Source organism: Pezoporus occidentalis, unplaced genomic scaffold (assembly GCF_034315485.1).
Source record: "Pezoporus occidentalis ecotype Australia unplaced genomic scaffold, CSIRO_AGI_Poc_V1 ctg78, whole genome shotgun sequence".
Lineage (NCBI taxonomy): Eukaryota > Metazoa > Chordata > Aves > Psittaciformes > Psittacidae > Pezoporus > Pezoporus occidentalis.
The window spans coordinates 471,205-495,357 of NW_026916137.1; the positions used below are offsets into that span (position 1 = coordinate 471,205).

At 40.1% G+C, this 24,153-nt stretch overlaps 1 protein-coding gene across 2 annotated transcripts in view; it reads left to right on the forward strand.

Moving 5' to 3' along the window:
- The window catches only part of RIC8B (RIC8 guanine nucleotide exchange factor B), a 37,167-nt gene extending 18,339 nt beyond the window's left edge, over positions 1 to 18,828 (forward strand). The window contains exons 5-11 of one of the 2 annotated variants that reach the window (XR_009961580.1): positions 3,274 to 3,427; positions 3,737 to 3,832; positions 6,275 to 6,419; positions 6,573 to 6,717; positions 8,475 to 8,594; positions 8,694 to 8,849; positions 17,742 to 17,870. Coding sequence is in view for 1 of the 2 variants with exons in the window: in XM_062602712.1 (XP_062458696.1) it covers positions 3,274 to 3,427; positions 3,737 to 3,832; positions 6,275 to 6,419; positions 6,573 to 6,717; positions 8,475 to 8,594; positions 17,742 to 17,853 (772 nt within the window). In the remaining variant the exon portion in view is untranslated. Of the gene's footprint in view, positions 1 to 3,273; positions 3,428 to 3,736; positions 3,833 to 6,274; positions 6,420 to 6,572; positions 6,718 to 8,474; positions 8,595 to 8,693; positions 8,850 to 17,741 lie in introns of both variants that reach the window. The other variant, XM_062602712.1, reaches the window with a different exon arrangement.
- Positions 18,829 to 24,153: the final 5,325 nt, after the last annotated feature.

The window sequence follows — 24,153 nt, forward strand, 5'->3', positions numbered from 1 at the left end:
ATCACTCTGTAAAAATCAATTCTTGTGCTGTTGCAAAAGGATGTATATTATGCAGGTCTTCTTGGTTTTAGCTTTTGCAAACACTTGCAGATAAAATACAAAAAGGGCTTTACATACAGAATTAGGCAGCTTTAGAGAATATGTAGTACAGGTGTGATTTCTGTCCTCTTTTCAGTCAGAAGGGATGTTTTGTGTAGAGATACTGCCCATGTGGACTTTACTGAGATGCCAAGTCAAGGCAAAGATTCTCCATAATTCCAAGGGGGAAGCAGAAAAGAAATGAGAATGGTTGTCATTGCCTGTGTCACTTCAGTTGTTTCCCCTTCTCCATCAGACTCAGTATGGCACTGCATCAGTCTTTGCATCTGTTATGCTGGGAAAACAACTTTCTCCCTTTGTTAGCTGTTAGCTACCCTCTGTAGCTAGTTTGTTTAGCTCAAGCTAATGGAAGAAAGAATGCAAGTATAGTATTGCTGCAGGTAGTATTCGATCTTGATTTATGTCAAAGTCTGTTTTTTAACATGCTAGAAGAACACTGGGCAGATTTTGCCTTTTTGATACGGATATTTCAGCCCATTTGCAGAGCCTAAATTTTGTCCATGAATGCTGCAAGATGCAATAAAAGCTGAATAATTTAACATGTTTTTCTGCCAAGACTATTCATCACAAGGCTGCTCTGGAATAGAAAAGGTATAGTCAGAAGTGGTGCCCTTGCAAATCCTCAAGAGGGATCAGGAGCCTGGATCAGAGGGCTCCACTTCAGTCCCCTGGTGTACTTGGTCAAGCAAAATTTTAATTCCTGATAGGAACTTCAATAATGAATGAGTAAACTTGTGTTAGCAGTCTATAGCTAACATACCATAGCTACAAAAATGAGGCTGTGTTGTCATTTGGGCTCTTTAGGATGCCAGACTCTGACCATGCAATCTGTATTGCTTGAGATGAGGTGTGAGCTGGAGAGCAGAGTGCGACTTCTCACTTTGAATTCCACCTGGAGCCTATCAGTAAGGCAATTATGAAAATAATGTTAAAAAGAAAGTAAAATATAAGCAGTGTTGAATGCAGAATGAACTTTATGAAGCATCAGGGAGCGTAAGTCTATTTCTTAGAATTGCTGAGCACTTGCACTTCTCTACGTTTGTAAATCTGCAGAATGTAAGATGCTTAAATGTAGGGGTCGGGCAGCCTGTTAAAGCACACTGTATGAATGCTTATGCTCTGAATTGAATGCTTATGTTCTGAATGTGTAAATTGAGGATTTATTTTATGTGAGCATCAGGTGTTGGATGCACGCCCAAAGCTGTGAGGTGCTGATTGTCAGTGTGGCTCTATTTCTAATAAATCAGAAGTTACCTATAAAAATATCTTAACTAATTTAGTAACGGGTATTGTTGTCATTATCATGGTTCTGTCATATCATTACTTACTGTTCGAATATGAACAGCTTAAAGCACCACATATTGAGAGTAAGTGCCATTTTTGCCCACTAACAAGGTTTTAATCAAGGCATTCAGCACCTCTAAATAGGCCTTTGCTTCTGAATTTGCATATCAGGAGGGGTCTGGGAGCATGAGTGGGTGGATGTCATGTCCCAGTGATTAATGATCTCTAGGAAGCCAAAAAGGGGAGAGTAATATACGCAGTATTTCTACCCCCTGGAGTAGGAATGCAAACACTATTGTGCAGATCTGTGCATAGTCACTGACTTCCTGGTAGCTGGAGAATTTCATACACTCCTCTACCACAAATAAAACTGTCAGTGGAGTGACAAAGATCAGAAAGCCAGGCTTCTTTTATTGAAAAGAATAGCTCAGACACAGTGATCCAGAAAATTAATTTTGTAGGTGTTCGGGAACTTGGTTGTTTAATAAGAAACTGGTAAAAAGAGAACTTTTGATGAAAGGCCTGAAGCCACCAAATTTTTGTTGAATTTCAGTCTGTTTTGTTTCTGGCTATTCCTGAATTATTGGAGAGGAATAACTTCCATGATATAAAAGATGTACCTTAAACAGGAATTAGAAACAAAACAAAGAGAAACAAGCTTTCCAAAAAGTAGAAGTTGTCTGAATTTCAATTGCTAATAGAGCAAAAGGGAAGTGGCACCATGTGGCACAGCCACAGAGTCTGCAGACCAAAACCAGCACACTTGTTAGAAATCCTGCTATATTTGATTGCCACAGTTTGCTTTCTCTTTCACTAGTTCTTTCTTAGGATTATATTAATAGCATAGAAACTTAGGGCAGCTTCTAAGTAGGTATTATTAAAAGTGAAAAGTTTTCTCTATTCTTGGAATGCTTCACCAGTCCCTGAAACTTCAGTACTTGTTTCGTTGACAGCTTTGAGGTCTGCACATGTAAGATTAAATAGTTCTGTAGTATTTGTAAGTATATCTATTTTTAAGTTTAGTTGGGCATCAGCAAGTAAATAGTGACAGAGTTCTAATTTTTGCAGCGTTTGTGTAATTCAGCCTCATATTCAGGAAAAGTACAAACACAACTCTGTATAATGAGAACAGAGATGGCAAACGCAGGGGATGTGTATGCACCATACAAGAGACCCTTGCAAAGTAAGTTCCTTCTTACTCCACTGAATATGAGGGAGAGACCCTGTGGTCTAATTTAAATCACTTAATGGATATTTGGGAAGTGCACTTCTGTGTGCTTTGTAACATGCAGAGACTGTCAGTTACTGAAAGTAGTGCTCAGGAAATAAACCTGGATCTTTTTTTAATCTGTTAAAAGCCTTCTGTATTTCCAGTGCACTACAAGCCAGGTAAAAGTGAAAATACTTTGGGGGACCTGAGAGATTGCCACCATGATCCACTGTTACAGGAGGAGGAAATGTTTTCTGTGGTGTACTTGGGCTCATTAATGATCGTAATGGAGATGTTTTGTAAAATGTTTTAAGTTTCAAGGAAGAGAAAGCTCTGACCCCTGCAAATCAATGTGAGAGTTCCCCCTGCTGTCCTGCAAGATCAGCTGCTGTAATGCACTGCTGGATGCTGTGCCTTATTTGTGGGATATAGGATACTGTGGGGTTTGGAAGTAATAATGCACTGCTGCAATATAGCTTTTGGAGCTTTTGTCATTCTTTTTGCTTGTTAGTTCTAAGATAATGCATTCTGCCTTCCTTAAAACCCAGGGAGTAGAAAATAAAGCATTGTTTGAGTTGCAGGGCCTCTTTTTGGTTGCAATTGTACTTATGGTGAGTTGTACTCTGGTATTAATTCTTTCTTCCAAATGAATAATAATTATTTTATTAAATCTGTTTCAGCAATGCAATCAACCTCTTAAGCAATGTTCCCGTTTCTTGCTTGGATGTTCTTATTAAACCATCATCCCAAGAGGAAACAGATATAAAATACAATGGTATGAGTATGGGAGCAATCCAGATTTTACTGGATTTCATGGAGAAGAGAATAGACAAGGTATGGGCTGCAAAGATTCTACACAATGGGGGCCTTTGTCATTAAAACAAAAAGTGCACACATGTAAAGCTTCTTACAAACCTTTCAGACAGTATTTAGCACAGATATGGATGTCCTGCTTCTAGACTGTGAAACACCTCAAAATTGAGAGCAAATTCCTATGAATATCTGAAGCATATTTCTGTATTAGGATGGACTTCTGGCTCTTTGGTTTTGGCTGTCATATAGGACTTTATTGAAGGGTTCATAGGATTTGAAAAGGAAGACTTGCTCTTTAAAATGTTTTATCTGTATTTGGTTTTATTTTAGGGAAGCAGCTATAGAGAAGGTCTTACTCCAGTTCTCAGTTTATTAACTGAATGCTGCCGAACTCATAGGAATATCAGGAAGTTTATCAAAGCTCAGGTAAGTAAAATATTCATAAAAATTTGAATATGAAGCTAATGATAAACTTTCTGAGGTTTGTACATCAGTGTAAGACACTGACACTTTAAGAGTACAAATGGTTTTGTATTAAGTACCCCCAAAGTTCTCTGCAGTAGTTTCTTCTGTTAGGTCTCTGACAGCTGTCAGCTGTAGAAATAGTTTTTCAGTCATGTAAATCAATAGATATTATGGCCTAAGTTCCATGATGCATTTTGTAGAGCTGTAAATAACAACATTAGGGGTATTCTAAAACTGTGATCACCTGACACAGGGGCAAAAAACTCAGTGAGGTCTATCACCGTGCATCCTGCATATATATAAAACTAAAATCAGTGCATTTAATAAAACTTTGCAAAGCTGCGTGGTAGCCAGTGAGGCTACAGGTGTTTTGATTAGTTCAGCTTGAGCTTTAGTTTGATCTCAGCAGGCATGAGTCATCGGAATTGAAGCCTGTGTACCAGTGTGTGTCAGCTGTTCTGTCATATTAAAACTGTCCCTGAACAGAAGCACACTTCATCACTTCATCTTTTATGAGAGCTGTTTAGTACAGTACAGACCTTGGGTAGGCTTTTTGTAGAAAAAAAGATGTCTATGCCGCAGTTAAAGATCTAAAGGATCTCTGTGCCTGGGTATGGTGTTTTCTGTTTGTTTTGCTGTTTTTCCTGAAGTCAGAGAGAAGTTAAAAGATGAGAAGGGGGAAGGCTGAGAAATGTTCTTTTTCGTAAGCAGAGGTGATTTTTGGTTGCATCATAGATCAAAGCTGTGCCTGAATTCAGAAATGGAGTTTATAATGAAAAAAAAACATGTATTTTCTGTTTCTTTCATCTGTACCTGAAAAGTGGTTTTGAGGAATTTAAGAAACTTGTTCTGGCTGTTTATTGTTTTTGTTTGCAGCAGTTCTTTCCTAGGATGCTCTTCTGATCTGTTAAATAAAATAAATAAGTAAATTGCAGAGCCAAATGTTCAGAAGTTAGGAAATGAAGTTGTCTGCATGTTTTTACAACATCTTGGCATCAAGATGTCAGGGTATAACTGCATGCTGTTTCCTGCCACAGACTGCTGCCTCATATAGTGCACAGAATGGATGGATACTGCTAACTGCATGACTGGATGTTTGATATTTTGAATTACCCTCATTGTTAAGTGTTGGCCTTAGGCTTTATTTATTGTGCACTATTCAAATTCTGATCTGAAGACAGAATGATTAATTTCCTCATGGACTGTCCTATGACACTCATCACTGCATTAGTATTAAAGTACTCTGAAAACATTAATTTATTCTTACAGCACTGTGAAATAGCAGTCATGGTAGTATCCCCATTGGGGAAAGTAAGCAGGGACAAGCTAAAATGCTTTTGCTAATTGTTTGAATACTTAGTTTGAAAAAGATGGAGTCTGTTTTCTTCTAAGTATTCAATAGTGTAGCATTCATTTGTTTAAGTATGGGTTCCCAGGGAGGCTGATTTCAGTAGTAACTGTGCAGTAATTTTGCACAGAACATGACATTTTACATTGGACACCCAGAAAAGAAAGGACCTGCAATTTCTTGTGACAGTTAGTGACATCTTTGGTTTCATTCCTTAGTAAAATACTGGAGTAAAACTGTAGGAGTCTTCAGATCATTAAATCTTTCATGTTATAGCCCAGGTTGGTTTGTAAATCATATCATATCCTTTGAATGTGAAAAACTTAATACAGGTTTTGAGTCTGAAGGCATATGCACAAGGAGGCAGAAGCTAGGTTGCAAAACCAGCCATATTTCAATCACCTCCTGCCTTTCTTCAGGTTGAAGTTAATGATATTAATGACATTTGATGAGAAAATAGTGTGTTTGAGGAAACGTTAAAAATGTTTTCTCCAAAATCGGTCTGAAATTTAGCTTGAGCTTTCCAAAGAGTGTTTTCTGGGAGAAAAATATATTTCCTTTATAAATGTTGAGCTAATTTTTGAAATTCATGGTAGTAGAACTTGCACTGTGACTTCTTTTCCTGCTTTTTCATCATAAGTATATTAATTGTTCTGTGTAAATTACCCGTCATGTTAACATTGTAAGTTTCCTTAAGCTGGTATTTTTAATTCGAATGCCAGATATCTGAGCAAAACAAAGAAACAAAGAACATTAGGTCACTGATGCCTTTTGGCCAGCTATTTGAGAGCAGTCATTGTGCTCTTAAACTCCTAATAGTTGTCTTTCTTTTAAAAGTCTGTGTTTGGGACAGAACTTTTCTGACCAGGATGGCAGACCAGACATCCTGAATATGTTAAGAATATATGCGCATGAAGCATAGTTGCGTTGATGTTATTCCTTCTTTTGAAGGAGTGGAGCTTACAGTATTTTCTTGTTCTATTGACTGTCTCTGCAAGGATCGCCTAGGTATTGCCATGCATTCTATGCTGGTTTTCCTTTTTTCGTACTGCTAGGTATTACCTCCATTAAGAGATGTATCAAATCGTCCAGAAGTTGGCACAACAGTGAGAAACAAGCTTGTGCGTCTTATGACACATGTTGACCTTGGAGTAAAGCAGATTGCAGCAGAATTTCTTTTCGTTCTTTGTAAAGAGAGAGGTAAAAATTTACTTTTTCTTCTCCCTTTTATATAAGGTCTTCCTGTAATTAGTGTATTTGCCTCTTGCTATAACTCTCTATTCTTGTAATGTTACACTGGTTTGGTTTTGTAGCTGATTATAGCTGGATGATTTTCTGTTTCACCCTTTGCAGTTGACAGCTTGTTAAAATATACAGGCTATGGTAACGCGGCGGGATTGCTGGCAGCAAGGGGCCTGTTAGCAGGAGGAAGAGGAGATCAGTGGTACTCAGATGATGAAGATACAGATACAGAAGAATACAAATCTGCAAAGCCAAAGTATAGTATTGTTTTCAATTCTGCATATCCTGTTGCAGTTTAGATGTTTTGACATACTTTTATTGTTTCAACTTTTCCAGAGAGGCCAGTTTTGGAATTACATGTTCTTGTATTAACTATTGCCTCCTGTTGACTTCATGGTCTAACTATTGAGAAACTAGCCACTGATAGTGACCATCATATAGTCATATATCTCCATGGGGCAGGGCTAGGGTGAGTTACCATGAGAATGATTTAACTTCAGTCTGAAAACCTATTTAACATTCAAGTGTGAAAAGAGATTTTTGAGCAAATTGTAGGAAAAAAACCCATAGTAACCAACTTAGCGAGGGTGGCTTTTGCCCCAGATTTTCCAGGAACTCACATGAAGTTGCCACACTACTATTGTTTGTGGGGTGTATCTCTATAACAGGAAATGAAGGTGTCACAAGTGGCTCAGGGTTTTAAGCAGGACTTTGTAAAAAAGAAACAAACCAGGAGGTCTAGTTTCAGCCACTTGGATTGCCTGGTAGTAGAATTCTCTGAAGGATCGATTAGGTCCATAGAAGTCATGCATCAGGAATCCAGTATATGTGTTTGAAGGATTCAGTGATCAGATAGAAGCGCTGTCTGTTGATTTTTATTAATTGTATTTGATTTGGTGTTAGAGGTTTCAGTTTGCCATGTTACATCTGTGCTTTTAATTCAGTTCTGAAATTGTCGATAGTGGGCATCTGAAGGATGTTCTTTTTCTGCTTAACTCAGTTTTCACGGAATTACACAGACATGGTTAGGTGTATGACAGGTGGTTGTAGCTTACTGGAAGATTCTTGTTAAGGAACATGAACAATAGACAGGATTAAGTGTATAAGAAGTTACAGGAATTATATTGCTTCTATGCTAAGAAAAGAACTCCGAAACATGAGGTTTCTTTTTATTTCTGAACTTCAGGGTTATTTTTTCCCCCACTCTTTTGTCTCGGATCTTCTTTCAAAAGCCTAATGTCCAGTTACATGCATCTATTTAGTATATAGTATCTATTTATTTAAAAGCTGACAATTAAATGAAACATTCAAGACAACTGTCAGTTGATTTATGCATCTGATTTGCTGTACTGCTCTTAAATGTTTGTGGTTTAACTGCTTGGAAAGAGAATTTGCCCTGAAAGTGTTCTTTAAAACTATTTCTCTGCTTTTTGCTGCTATTTCTGTATAGCGATTCACTTGTTTTAACAGTGGAAATAAAACTGACATTGTAAATTCTCAAAGTAAAGTAACCTTAATTTGGTTTGAGAAAAAAACCAGCATGGGAGGGCAGTAGTCAACTAATTCAACAGATCTTCATGGATAAGAAAATGTAAATGGAACCTGTCTGTATTTGTAAAGTTAAGCCTGTACAGAGTTAGTTTCAAAGATGTATCTGTCCCTGTTCCCCATCTATGTCATTATTACTAATGACACTGTCATGTTTTACCATCATTATTCCCCTGCTTTCAAACTGCTTGTATATGTGTTATAAACATAACAAGTATTAGTAGACTGCATATTTCTGAGTAACTAACAAGAAATTAATACTGTGAATCAACAAGAAGATAATATCATGATTAATGAGAAAAGGCTACAAAAAAGGTATAAATATGAAGCTCTTTAGTAAAAGCTTTGATGTGCAGTTCAGATAGTCTCGGTTGTTTCTGTTGGTGTGTTCGTCTTTCCACCTATAAAGAAGATAGAAAATTGACATATTTAGGAATGTAAACTGTCTTGTTTTTCCACCTCCAGCATTAACCTTATCACTGGTCATCTAGAAGAACCAATGCCCAATCCAATGGATGAAATGACAGAAGAACAAAAAGAATATGAAGCCATGAAGCTTGTCAACATGTTTGACAAACTTTCCAGGTATTGCATTATAGCTGCTTTTGAGGGTAGCAGCTTGTATCCTTGCTCTTTTCTGGGGTCTAGTCCTTCAAACTGGTGCTATAATCAACTTCTTTGCAGGATTAGGACCCCTTTAACTGCAGAGAAAAATCTTTAGCACTTCAAAGAAAAGAGTAATGTGTAACAGGACTTCAGAGGAAACCTGTTTTGGAGAGCATTGGACAGAATCAGGAAGATCTGGTGGTGAGGGGACCTGCCTCCTAAATGGATGGGCTGGTAAATGAAAAGAATTTCTCCTTTTAAAGTGCGGGACACAATCCAAGCCCAAGGCAAGTGTACTCATTTTCCTCAAGTCAATGAGCAGCATCTCATGGTAACTACTTATGTCTGCTGCTTATATGAAGAACAAATACGGTATGAAAATACTTCTCGTCAGAAGCAATAATTTATATAATGGACCAATTAAAAGGGAATTTACAGTTAAGAATGATTGTGGATTTTTTAGAGTAGAGTCAGTGTGGGCTGGATTACAAATGAGCCTTTATAATTTCTTTTAAATAACTGAGGTAAGGCCATAAAAGAAGATGGTACTTAATGTGGCATAAAGGTGTACATTATTGATACAGGAAGTTTATTTTTACTTTATAGCTTTCTGAATACAAAAAGGGAACAGTCCTGTGCTGTTAACTGTAGCTTTTTTTTTTCCTCTTTGACTCAGTATGCCTAGAATTTCCTGTTTTTTCTTCCCCCATACATGTAGCTATATTGGAGCAATTGCTTGTAGTTTGATTTCTGTGTAAGCAGTTTTACATTCTTAAGGAACACTTAATGTAATACTAATTTACCAGTGAATTGAGCTGTAGGAATTTAGGTAAATATATTAGAGGATCATTCTTCAAATATGGGAAAACTCAGCAGCTAGACATGTGTTTGTGCTTGTGGGAGTCTGTAGATAAACAAGATCTGTTGAGAGAAATTAGCAAGCCAAGTGTTTTTACATCTCTGTTAAAGATTAGGAATACAGCAAAAGATGGGAGAATCTGGATTTTATAATAGCTGACAAAGACTGAATTATAAGCAGGAGTGAAAGCAGGGAAGGATCTTGGAACCTGACCTGAGACTGTCAGTGAAGTAATTGGATACTTTTTCCACATTATTTGCATGGAAAACAAGTGTAGTATGTTACAGTCTTTTTAATAAAGAGAAGAAAATGCAGTGCACATGCAGTGTTCATTGAACTACTGTGTAAAATGGGATGAGTGCTATGTAAGCTAGAGAATTAAGACGCTGAGCATTAGGGGTACTGCAATAAAATGACTAAATGGTCTAAAACTTTCTTGAAAGGAAGATTGAGACCAGAGATAAGCTAAGACTGAAGACAAGTCTGTTGCTATCACTATAGCAGTTACACAAAAGTCCAAATGGCCTTACTGTAGCATAAGAGCCTTTTCAGTTTGGAGGATTGGAGGCACCTGCTGTGTTGCCTGCTTCAAACTGACAATGACTAAGCAGCTGGTGCCCTGTGTCACTACTTACCCTCTGGGCCAGTAGCTTTACTTTCACCTTGGGCTTTCTGTGTCAGTTACATCCACCTGCAGTTTTGTCTATAGTGTTTAGGCTGGAAACTCTTCAGGACTGGGACTCTCTTTGTTGCAAGGGTTTTTGTTTGTTTGGTTTTTAGTATAGTGATTACTGTGGGACAGTGCTGTTGATGTGCCCCCTTTTTAGGTGCTGTGATAACATGAATAAAATCACTTGACTGTTCTTCCCACCCTTTTTGTTTACTGAAAATTGGGGGGTGAGGGGAAATGCTGGCAGGAAGGAAAAAGAAAAGACTTTGTCCTGGGAGGCTGTGGGATGTTTTTAATGAATGTAATTGAGTGCAATTGTAGGGTTTGCAGATGTTAAATGAAATGGGAAGCTGCCAGTCCTGTATGCAAGAAGAAGGAGTTGTAACATGCTGATAGTAGTGGGAGTTCCTCCATGCTTTTTGAATTGAACACTTCTGCCTCCAGCTTGAGCCCTTTGGTGCTCGAAGTTTTCAGATACTTAAATCTACCAGTGGAATGCGCTTTTTCCTTTGGTTTGCAACCTACAAATTTAAACTGGAGCTTAATTCTGGGGTTTGAATCTTGCTTTGAGGCAGGCTGTTGGTGGCAGGTTTCCTACTTCTGCTGGTCTTTGTTGTCATCAAAGGAGGGGACATACACCATGAACTGAGCGGTTTCAGTTTGGTGCAGTGCTTTCCTTATAAAAGAGGAGGAAGTTGGACAGGGAACAAACAGCTCCTTCTTTTAATCTTGAATGAGTTTATGTATCTGTGCAACTTGAACAAGAGCTTAGGGTGAACTTGGATGATGTACAGCAAAACTGGTTTGCTTAATACACTTGTGTTGTCCCGGTAATGGAAGCCAAGCTTTGAAGAGCTAGCATGCTTTTTTTACTGGAGAAAGGTATGAAACAAAATGAAGCTGAAGGTCTGAAGAACTTGCTTTCCTTCCTGACTGATGAGGATAATCAGGCCAGTCTGTCACTGGGGTGTTCTAGATTTGGCTTTGACTGGATCTGTATCAGTTTTGAAATGTTATCTGATGATGGATTGAAGTCAGAAGGCAAATTTACAAAACACTACTACTTCATCGCAAAATCATAGCCTGCATTAATGGCTGCTGTTTACACTGTGCTCTTTGTTTAGGTTTATTGAAACTCTTAAGTAGTAAAGTGGTATTCTTTCCCTTGTTCTATAGGATGCCAGTGGATTTTTATTTTCAGCACTGGCACTGAAGAATTGAAACTGGTTTGAGATGATGTAAAACTAATGCATGCATTTGGGTATTTCAGGTCTTAGTTCCAAATTGTTTCTCTTCTGTTAGGTTGTTGGTATTAGGCCTGTTTGTGGGGTCATTGACCATTGACAAGGCTAAATTAAAATTAATCACCCAGTTTTGTTTTATCAAAATGTATGGAAGTAAGATGAATATTGTTTGTGAACCCAGTGTATTAGGATAGACTTGGGTTCTGTGAAAGCTTTTATAGAAATTAATATTTTGCTCAAATTCAGCTAGATGAGATTACTTTTAAAAATCATTATATATAAATTATAAGTGTAAATGAAGATGAAAAATCTTGATACTGCAGCTCTTGGAGACGTAGATGTTACTCAGGTAGCTTGCTGGGTGCCTGAACTTGGCCCTGAAGTAGCTATATGGGCTTTGTCTGGAGTAAGGGCTGATACGATCTTGTTGATTCATTGCGAATTGTTTGGTGACTGTAAATCGGTGTCCTGTGTATGTGATGCACATCTTTCAGCTTTGAAAAACTCCTCAAATCTGCAAAAAGATTTAACTGAACCTTTAGTTTTTGCAAAATATCAAGTTAGTCACCTTAAATCAGTGTGGTACGGTATTCTGTCTGCTGATATAATGGATTATTTGAGACCCTCCGTGTTAATTAAAATGTCTGGAAAAAATGCTAGCAGTTTTTTTCTATTATAAATGGTAGGTAGAATTGTATATTAATTGACTAATTAAAATGTCAGGGTGTTTTTTCCAAGCCAACCTTGTATTAATAGCAAGAATCCTTTTGCTGATGAAATGGTCTCCAATTATCACGGCTTGGGTTTTGTTGTACATTGAACAGAAGTCAACAAAATGAGTATGTAAGAGAACCTGTCTAAATAAGCAACCATACTCATTAAAAACACAAAATTAATCATAGGATCAATGAAGAAGGCAATGTTACATAGGGGTTTTTTTTCCTCCCCTTTCTAGCCATAGAACAAAATAATGTTACATGAAAGGATCGGAACTATTATGTAGTACTCAATTATAAGGAGGTGAATAGGTTCCTAACATGCCATTTTATCAAAGGTGGAGACTGGTGTTTACATGATGGCTGTTTGATTACTGACACTGTCATTAATTCCGTGTGTCAATACTGCCTTATACACATAAAGCAGACAAGAAAGCGTTACCCTTCAAAACAAGGGAATGATTTTTGAGTTGTTAAGCTAAATGGCAAGCAGGAAGCTAGAACTTGTATAGCTACATTTGAAGGGACTCTTGGGAGATCTGGAAGTGGAAGAAGAGAATGCATTTTACCAACTGTTTAATTATGGTGTGTTTCTAAGTACACTTGAATAGAATGCTTTGTTTGCATTAGAAAAATGAATGTTGCAAGAAGGTGTATTTGACTATATGAGAGGTCACATAAGGATGTTCAAATATTTCAAATATGCATAAATATGCACACTGTGTACTTGCATATATCTTCATGGATACAGAAGTATTCCCACTGCCACCTACTGGGCTGAAGCAATCTGTTTTCTGCCCTCTATAGATGCATTGGAAACATCCAGTTTCTGGATAGTGAACTGTCTTCTGAGGCTATACCTGCCAGTTTCTGGTGCTTTCCTTGCCACCTTGTATCTCACCTTAAGTAGAACTTTAACTATGTACTACTTAAGGTGCTATTGCTCACCTTAGCACATCCTCAGCTAACCCAAGTTGTCAAAGTTCAGTTGAGGTACCTCAGTGCTGAATGGGCAAAGTTGCTGAGGCAGGCAGAGCTGAGACCGTTTATACCAGGTAAGGATCTGCTAACTTCAGTATGGTACTGAAGCGATGTCCTTTGCAATCCAATCCAAAATTCTGTTATTTAGCAGATAGTTGTTCCAAACTTCTGAAGCTAGCTTTGTAGTCAGTCCAGATCTTTTCAGCTGTTTGTTTCCCTCTCTATTTTTCCACTTTGAAAACCAGGAAAAAGCTTGTGTGGAGTTCAGAGCTTGCAGTCATGTCTTCACTAGTGAAAGGGTGCCATGTTTTACACAATTTTAGGACTAGATTATAGTTAGGAAAAACCTAGGCTGATACCTGCTTCTTCTGCTACTTTATCTTTTGGTGGCCTAGAATATTTATGTCATCATTCACTTCTGTTTCACTGGATAGCATTTGTCTGAGGAAGGATGCATGGAGTTCATCCTTCTCATACAGAGAGACCAACTATCTTTCATCCTGCCAAGGATTTGCAAAGCAGGAAGCTCCTGCAGGAGCAGAGAAGTAATTGATAAATGTCCGTATTATTCTATGAAATCTGAGCTCAGCCTAGCTCATAGTTGAAGCCCAGAGAGAAGGGAATGCATTGGGAATGAACCTCAAATGCACTACAGAATGATTCATAACGGTGCACTTTGAAATGAGTACAGTGAACTGAGAAACAGGCTTTTGAGCATCACCAAAGATACAAATGCATGTCAGTGACTCAGACTTCTGCAGTACATTGCCATGCAAAACGTGTAGCATGTCATGCAAAAGACCCCCGCAAAAACCACAGACCAGTACTTGTGCATATGGATGTTTTACCTAGTACATCTGGTGTTCAGTGTCTCTCCAGATGACTCACCAGGAGAGCAGACTTTTGTGTCAGGTTCTGTAGTGCATGTAGCAGGATGTAAAAGGGAAGTAGCTGGGAAAGAGCTGTGTCTTTGAAATTGACAAATGGTGAGATAGGACTTCTTGACGATATTTACAGGTATGTTGTAAGGATCCTTACTTACATGAAGAGAGGGAGGCCCCCACATAAGGGGACTTGGGACCATGTTTTTCTGTCTCTTTCCTTTGTCTTGAACTGTTTCTTTATCCTTTAGTAGCCGTTATAATTTATTTATTACCAGTAATAAACTGTAAATGACTAGTTAATGATGTGATTCTGTGACTTTAGGTTATAGTGTTAAATGTTGCAACCTAAGAATATCTGTTATGGTTTTTAAACAAAAATCTAGGATCCTCTGAGCTTAGAAGGCAAGCAAAGGTGATTTTGTTCTTTGTAGCTATGTTTTTACTTTTAGGACTTAAAAAATATGAGTAAGGACTTACCAGGGTATTCTCAAATATAAGTGTAATAGATCACTATTGAGGCTTGAACTTGAGTAAGTGACACTGAAGAATTGTTTCAAGATTACAGATTTCAAAGGACAATTGGTTTTTATTAAGGCGTTTGAAAGCCAAAAAGGCCTTAGATATACAGGGAGGTTTTCCTGTGAAAGTCTTTGCTATTAGATGCAACTCCAAAGCCTAGGCTCTTCAGTATGGTCATTACAAACCTTCCCTGGCCCCCAGCTTCCCACCCAAGCCTCCTTAGCCAAACCACAGCAGTTCCTCCAGGTCCAGTTTCTCATGTATTGAAATGCCACAGGCAGTGGGATTTGTGAGCTTATCACCGTAGTATCTGATTGCCACATCTGTGCAAATAGCCAGCCTTTATCTTGCTAGTTCCTGCTCTTCCTGAGCAAAAAAGACTCTTGGAGACGTAATTTAACTGCTGCTTGACTGTACCATATCCAGTGTATGCATGCAATTCATAGAATCACAGAACAGTTAGGGTTGGAAAGGACCTGAAGATCATCTGGTTCCAACACCCCTGCTGTGGGCAAGAAAGCCTCACACTAGACCTTGTCACCCAAGACCCTGTTCTGGCCTTTCTTGCTGTTCCAGTGGTTGTGTTAAGGTTAGCTTGCTAGCTGTGTACAAACAATTTCTGTCCCCTTTTTCAGCCAAGGTAGTAGTGCTGACCAGGCAGAGAGCTGCTGAAATGTCTTTGCTTCATAGAATCATAGAATAGTTAAGGTTGGAAAGGACCTCAAGATCATCTAGTTCCAACCCCCCTGCCATGGGCAGGGACACCTCACACTAAACCATGCCACCCAAGGCTCTGTCCAGCCTGGCCTTGAACACTGCCAGGGATGGAGCATTCACAACCTCCCTGGGCAACCCATTCCAGTGCCTCACCGCCCTTACAGTAAAGAATTTCCTCCTTATATCCAATCTAAACTTCCCCTGTTTAAGTTTTAACCCATTACCCCTTTTCCTGTCACTACAGTCCCTAATGAAGAGTCCCTCCCCAGCGTCCCTATAGCCCCACTTCATATGCTGGAAGGCTGCTATGAGGTCTCCACACACCTTTCTCTTCTCCATGCTGAACAGCCCCAACTTCCTCAGCCTGTCTTCATACAGGAGGTGCTCCAGTCCCCTGATCATCCCCGTGGCCCTCCTCTGGACTTGTTCCAACAGTTCCATGTCCTTTTTATGTTATGTTGAGGACACCAGAACTGCACACAATACTCCAGGTGAGGTCTCACAAGAGCAGAGTAGAGGGGCAGGATCACCTCCTTCGACCTGCTGGTCATGCTCCTTTTGATGCAGCCCAGGATACGGTTGCCTTTCTGGGCTGCAAGCACACACTGAAGCCGGCCCATGTTCATTTTCTCATCAACCAACACCCCCAAGTCCTTCTCTGCAGGGCTGCTCTGAATCTCTTCTCTGCCCAACCTGTAGCTGTGCCCGGGATTGCTCTGACCCAGGTGTAGGACCTTGCACTTGTCATGGTTAAACCTCATGAGGTTGGCATCAGCCCACCTCATAAGCGTGTCAAGGTCCCTCTGGATGGCATTCCTTCCCTCCAGCCTATCAACCGAACCACACAGCTTGGTGTCATCGGCAAACTTGCTGAGGGTGCACTCAATCCCACTGTCCATGTCAGCAACAAAGATGTTGAACAAGACCGGTCCCACACTGATCCCTGAGGGACACCACTCGTTACTGGTCTCCAGCCAGACACTGAGCCATTGACCACAACTCTTTGCGTGCGGGCATCCAGCCAGTTCTTTATCCACCGAGTGGTCCATCCATCAAATTGATGTCGCTCCAATTTAGAGACAAGGATGTGTGGGACAGTGTCGAATGCTTTGCACAAGTCCAGGTAGATGACATCAACTGCTCTACCCCTGCCCATCAGTTCTGTAGCCCCATCATAGAAGGCCACCAGGTTGGTCAGGCAGGATTTCCCCTTAGTGAAGCCATGCTGGCTGTCACCAAGCACCTTGTTGATTTTCATGTGCCTTAGCATGCCTTCCAGGAGAATCTGCTCCAAGATTTTGCCAGGCACAGAGGTGAGACTGACTGGTCTGTAATTCCCTGGGTCATCCATTTTCCCCTTCTTGAAAATGGGGGTTATATTTCCCTTTTTCCAGTCATCGGGAACTTCACCTGACTGCCATGATTTCTCAAATATGATGGCCAGCGGCTTCACAACTTCATTTGCCAGCTCCTTCAGGACCCGCGGATGGATTTCATCAGGTTCCATGGACTTGTGCATGTTCAGGTTCTTAAGATGGTCTTGAACCAGATCCTCTACTACGGTGGGCCTAAGGTCTTCATTCTCTTCCCCACTGAGCGATGAAGTTGTATGGTCTGTGGCTCGGAAGGATGGTACATGTGTGTTAAACTGGTAGTTTTAGTGGGCTGCCATCAAACCTCTGCTCCTTTATTTAAGGTGACTCCTGAATATTTAGAGGTATTCTTTTTTTTTTTTTTTTTAAGCAGGAAATCAAAATGTTATCTTTGCCCTTACAGCTTTTGCCATAATCCACATATAAATGAGGTGATAAAAAGTAAGGATTAAATAAATCTTTGCTAATACTTTTTGATTGGCTTAATCAATAATTAATCATCTCTTAGATGAGGCTGTAGCTTGTGGAGTAGATATAATTGGATTAGCTGCTGAGAGGCCTTTGGAGCTTTGAAGAGATTAAAATGGCTGTCAATCCTGTAATTAAACTGCCACAAACAAAAGCAATAGTATTAGAATCAGTCAGCTTTTTTTTTTTTATATGAATCAACAAGTACTTACCCTTAATAGTGGTGTAGACCGAGTCTGTTTTTGTAACTGATTTATTTCCTTCAACAGGGTGAATGTGTATCAAATCATTGGTTTAATTGCCTGGGCACATACAGGCCAGAACGGCAGGTGAGATTTTAGGAAGAAATGGCTGTCAGGGAACTCTCAGAAGAAAAGCTAGTTTGTGTATCTAAAACAGGGAACCTGCTCCGTGTCTTGAGCCTATTAGGCACTGACTTTTCATGGTGTCTTTAATTGGCTAAGTAGGTTTGGCCTACATGAATGAAGTCTTTATCTATCCTGCTCTTCCCCTCCCACCTATTTTGGAAGGTTTTTTGTTCCTCTTTCTTCAAAACAGAGGGCTTTAGCAGAAATAACTTCCTTTTAAAGGCTCATTATGCATTAAAGCATATACTGTATGTGACTGTATTATACACATGTGAATTGATATGTGTGCATATGCTAATATATATTCTTCTTTTAAATCTCTTACAGAGATGAGCTTATAAAACCAATGGGAGTGCGGCCGGATGGTACAATGGCTCCTTTGGAAGAAGCAGTCAGCCAGTACCATACCAACAAGCAAGACAGTTCAGATTCAGACTAAAGCATCACCTGCTTCGCTCTCAATTCTCCTCTAATCCACACATTTCCTTAGAGCCACAACATCTTTTATCTAGGCATTTTATCCTCACATTAGCCAGCATTACTTTAACTCTTTTATTATTGGGATATTTAAATATGGTATAATATCTGAATTTTTATTATGTATGTTTAAAGAACATACCAATGTATTAGTTTATGGACTTTATTAATTTAAAACTAAACATACTTCAAAGGGATAAAAAGCAAAAGCCTACAATGTAAAATAAAATTCAAACACTTCAGTTTTCCAAAATCCTGTTTTCTGAACACTGTAGGTTTTCCCATTCTTGATATTTTTTTGTATTGTCTTGCCAGTCTTCCCCTTTATATAATTGTAATGAAAGAAACGTGTTTGTTGAATGGCATTAGGAGCAGAGGGTGTTTAAACTTGGAAGTCTGACTGACCCTGTGAAGCTGCTTTAACTGATTTTTTTAAATGCCACTGGATTTCTTACTGCTACACACTTCTGTAGTTAAGCTGCTGCTTAGGATTTTACCAATGTGTCAGTCACCGACTGCTGCTAAAATTACCTTTAAATTGGGAATATGATGATGTATGGAGTTTGTTCTACCTCCTCTGCCCTGTTAAGACCACACGAATATACCCCGCCCCTCATCTTCAGTTAAGTCTTCAGTTAAAAACATCCCTACTCAAAGCAGCATTCAAGTATGTACACTTAAATGTTGCCATGAATGGGAGTGAACTAAAGTGAAGTGCATGTGCGAGTGTTTTACTGAACTGGAGCCTACTTTTGGAGATTAACGGGAATGCCTCACTTGAAGGGAAGTCAAACTAATCAACAAAGAAGTATTTCCTTTTATGGAGAACTTAGGAAGCGATGGGATAGAGAATGGGAAGGTGGGAAGGAGAAGAAAGTGTCTTCTTCTTTTGACTCTGTACTCTTTAAAACAAAGATTAAAGTTTTAGATGTGCTGCGCCACTGTTGTTGCCTCTTTGCCTGCTTGGTTTCTTCGTCTGTGTATTAATGAAAGAAGTGTTCTTACAGCATGAATTACATGAAGAATAATCCATGTCTAGTTTGTAATTCCTGGCTTTCTTGGTTTGGGTTTTTTTTATTAGAAGCAGACACATGCCATTCCTTATGAACCTTTCAGAGGTTGGTGGTTTGTCTTTGCTTCCTATGACTTGACACTGGTTCACTCAATTAAAGGAGTTGGTGTTTAGAGACCTTGTGAAGGGAGGACGTGGTGTGAAATCATGCTGTTGTTTCCCATGTGAGGAGCTTCCACAGATCTCCTTAGTCTCCTGAAAAGACTTAAAAAGAAACAAAATAGAACTGCCCTCTCAAAAGTCAGGTTTGTTTTCACAAAGGATGCTGTCCAGCGATAGTAATGGTGGGGTTTTGGGGTGGGGGAGGTGGACAAACAAACCCCAAGGAAACTCTAGGGACACTGATTGTAAACATTTCTGTGTGCTGGGTCTCAGAAATGTAATGCTGGGTTTAGCATCATCCACTGAGGACTTGGAGCCCAGTCAAGGCAAGCATTAAGTGCACTGCAGGAGCAAAGACTTTATGAACCCTCTCTGAGGAGCAAAACTTCACTAGCTCTGTCAGTGAGATACTGAGTGTTGTCTTGGCATCATCTGAGGCCATTTCTTGGGGCTGGAAAAGCAGTTCTGTATGGGTTGGTATAGAGACATGTACAGAGCATGAAAAAGCAAAATCTCCATTTGTTGCTTCACAAGTTGTAGAATATGCTTCTACAGTTAGCTGGCTAAAGAGATGAATAGAACAATCGTGGCTCCAGGGATTTCATTACAGATGGTATAGCATGAGGCTTTTGTGGTCTGGCTTCTGGCAATTGCAACAAGGCAACGATAGTTGCAATAAACAGTTCTTCTGTTTAGTTTATCTTGGAAATTACATGCTTGTAGTAGGTTTTAGAGACATGGGATGCTGCTTCAATTAGAAAGACCAAGCGTAGGAGTTTCTGTTTGAATGCCCTAGCTCAAGAGTGATTTTTGTAATTGGGTTGCCTGTAGTGCAGGTTGATCTATTAAATTAATAACTTCCACTAGTACAGCATCCCTAAGCATCCCTTGCTCGAAAATGAGTTTGTGGAAGGGGTGCTGCAAGATTTTTGCTTTGTCTTTGAAACATAACATATGTCCATCCTTAGCTGGAGATCTGGGAAAATCCTGGGAAAAAGTTCCTCCAACACAGCAGAGCCTCTGCTTCCTTGTGTGATGTTTGCTCTTCAAAGTAACCATGTGGGTGTTAAGATGGATGGGAGTCTGGAGAAAAGTAAAATGACTATTTGGTGGTTTAATAAAAAAAAAAAGTAAGGTCTTCTTTAAATTCTTTGCTGAGAAATTACAATTTGCTCCTGTGTTTATTTTCAAAGATGAACCTCCAAAAGTGGAGGCAACTGAACCCTATTTAAACCAGCAAATGGGGCAGTGAGCCCAGTCAGATTTGGGAATGCTTTCTCTTTCCTCCCCAGCAGAACACAGAGGTGCCACATCTGCATTTGAAGTTCCTGTCTGAGGGAATCTGTGCAACTTGCAACATTTGGATGCTGGGCAGTCTCAAGCCTGGAGAGCGATGAAAGGTTAGCAGCCTCTGCTCTGTATGGGCTATTCTGTATTATGTGAAATATTTGATTATATAAATGTATGTTTCCATTTTTCCTCCAAAACACTCAAGTACAGTTGACATAGAAAATGCTGTAATCAGAAAAAGGAAATCTTCTGAGTAAAATGCCAAGAGGTTTACTGGTGGGTTCCTGAGATGTGTGCCTTTCATTCCCTAAAAGCATTTCTCAGTCAGTCCCACGTATATAAACTTGTGTTTCAGTCTTTGTTTTGGCATCAACAGTCCAAAGTACCACAGCTCTCATTATAGCTCATCAGTGATTTGGAAGCTTTGCTCTTTTTTTGTTTCCCATTAGAGTCAGGAAACAAAAGATGATGGGGAATTGCTGAAATTTGTCAGGATACTTTGTTCTTTTGCAAGATGATGCAGATCCATTTGTTTAAATGCTCATGAGAATGTCCTGGCAGGTATTCCCAGATGCTAATTGAAACTTCATGTGACCCAGAAGTGATTTTCAGGAAAAAGGGACGTTTACAATCTGTTAAAAATGTTGTCATGAGAAAATTAGCAGAACTTTAAAGAAATCTGCCAAAGATAAAAACGACATTAGCTTCCATATTCTGAATAAACAACATTGCTGTATGTGAGTGTGGCCAAGAGCTTTCACCCTCGATCTAGAGTTTTCCCAAGTGCCTGGAAGTCTGCAATGGCTTAAAACAGCCCCAACCAATTAAAAGTAAAAAAGAGAGAGAAAGAGACTGGGTTATAATATATTTCTCTCATAGCTCTTCAAGCAATAGTTTTCTTCTACCTGAGTGAAAAACTGGTTGTCAAAGGTGGCTTTAAGGAAGGGAATATTACAGTGAAGCTGTCGTATTAGTTGGTTGCCAAGCACCCTAGGTCCGAAAGAGGAAAGTAAACCCCAAAGTATACAAGATCCCAAATCTCCTGAAGGAGCATTCCACAACATTGTACTTCACCTTATTACCACAAAACAGCTAATAAAATCCTGTGCTTTATTAAGGCTGGCTGTAAAAAGACTGTTCCACTGTTCAAACAGTTGAGAGCCAGACTTTGCAGGTCTTTGATGAACAGCAAGTTAAACAGCTGCCCAGGTCAGATTCTTTTCTGCTCAAGCATGCAAAAGTGATGATTTAGTGGCAGTGCAAAGATGCAGCTCACTTTCAGACAGCAAAATTAAAAAGTATGATTTAATCCTGCAAATTAAAATCTTTTAACATCTTAGTTACTTGGATGCCTCTGGGTCTTACGAAAAGTGATAGGCAACATTTCCTGGTTTCTTCATGCAAAAGCTTTTGCTCATCCTGAAGCTGGTTCTCTCCAAAATGCATGTTCTCACTCTGGTGATGTAATATTTAGACCAGCAATTTTGGGGGGAAGTGCTGTCCTTTTAGCTTTGCCATGTGTCCCTCAGGTAGCTGTGCCTAGGAATGCGGAAGTGTCTCTCAGTGCTGGCTGAAGAACAGGCAGAAGAGCCTGGAAAGGTATGCTGTACCTCCTTCCTGACCTCTGCTGCTAGTCAGCTGCCTGAGGGTGACCTAAGGGCAGCAAAAGCCCTGCCTGATGGAGGTGGGACCTAGGCAGATACCCTGCCTGTCTCCCTAATGCCTGTGGGTAACGGTGGCAGGCTCAACGCTACAGGGTGGCCAGGCAGATAAGTGAGACACATGTGGCTGTGTGGCCTGGAAAATGGTGGTAATTGCCTGCTTGTACTAAAGCTGAGTGTTTTTCAGGGCTCCTCCTCTCAGCACCACCAACACTGTCTGCAGGTGAGTCTGGTTAATCCTCTGCTTTTACCTGTTACTTGGGTCCATGGAAGGCTGTGCCTTTGTTAGGGTGTTGCCTTTGTTTGCAAGGATCAGTAATTCTTTGGGTTCCTTTTTTTGGAGGTGTGCCATACTTCCATAACTTGCTTTCCTTCTCGAGAGTAAACACCTTTTTCTCTGTGTGAGGATGAGGGAGAGGGGGTCCCACAAGGAGGGACCAAACTCATTTGTTTGGAAGTAGAAGCAGCTACCTCTCCTGTCTATGCAGCAGGAGCCACTTTCAATTCCACCGAATTGAAATTGGCCTGAGGATCAGGCTGTCCCATCTCAGTGTCCTCTGGCCAGGCTTGAGAGCAGTAGATGCAGTCTGACAGATAGGGGGAAAGAAAATCCCCCCAAACCTGCCCACAACTCGTCCAACAGCATCATCTGACAGTGCGTGGCTCAGGTCAGCAACCTCTCCTGGCTGGGAGCTGCAGGGTCCAATAGGATCAAATAAGCTCCTTGAGCATCCTGGCTTTCTCTTAGAGCAGCATGAGCACAGATTACTGAACTGCTGACGTGCCTGGGAATCGATCCCTCTGACAGCATGCCAATCTCTGTGGGGTACCCAGGCAGGCTTTTAGAGGTTGGTGGGGAAGGAATTATTCAGACCACCCATCTTTGCTGGCTAAATTACCCGGGTAGTCTCTTCAAACTCCTTCTCCAGTCACGGATGAGAGAGAGGACAATTCAGAGTAAGGCTAATTTGGGTGCACTGAATGACCCTCTGCAGGAGCTTTGCTTTCCTTCCCTCGACTTACAGAGGGAGCCTGGGGAGACCAGCTGGTTACATTTAACTGCTAAATTGGTTGCCAAAAGATGGGTGGTGAGAATTCCTTCCCATTTCCCCTTTGCCATGGACCATGCTCTTCCCAGAGCAGGATGCTCCCTTGCTCTCTCCTGCAAATTCAGAAGGCTCAATGCAATAGGGTACAGGCCCGCAGGAGCCATGACTGACAAGACAAATCACAGCAGTTGATAGGTACTGTACAATATTATGTGTACTATTGCACAGACTTTTGCTTAAATAGATCCCTTAAAGCACCTTTGCTTTTGGGAGCCTGTTTTAACAACTTGCCTTAGTATAAGCCAAGTTTTGCATGTGTTTTGAAATTTAAAAGGCAAAGTGCAACCTCAAGCAAAAACCACAATTGGGGAGGTACAGATAAGAGGGAGAAAAGACGTTAGAGTTCTCCCCAGATGTTACAAATGGAGAGGAAGGTGAAGCCATGCAAAATAAAGCCTGCTGAGATTGCCCCTTCCTCTGTGTCTGATAAACCCATTACAAATTAAAACAAAAGCAGGATTTGGGGCATCTGTAAGCCCTCTTTCACCTTTTAGAGCTCACAATGGGTTCTGACTGTGGGCGTTAGTCCTCATCTAATCAAAAAGATCAATTCTTTCTTCTGGAAGCTTGAAATACAAGATTCTGCCATGTATAAAAGTCAGCAAGTGTAAGAATCCAAACCTGAATCCACCAGGATTGTAAAGCTTCAGGGTTATTTTATGTGCAAGAAGGGATCTTGCCTGGTAAATCACAGTGCTGCAGCACATCAAACTCCCAAAGGCATTTGAAAAAGCAGTAGTTTACTTTTTTCCCCCTTTTTTGAGAACTGAGTAGTGCCTGCCTGGATTCCCTCCTATTTGCTCAGTCCCTGAATGTTCGTAACACCCTGTTGGGGAGGAATAATTCCTGGCCAAGTTGTAAAACACACTTATAAGTAGATGGGAAAAGCATGAACAGAGCTGCACGGAAAACAAAACTGCCAGGAACAAGATCTTGTTTTGCATGCTTCTCACTGTTGTATTTTTGCCCCAATTAGCATATTTTAAAGCCAAGCCTCTAACAAAAAAACAACCCCCCAAAAATCGTGC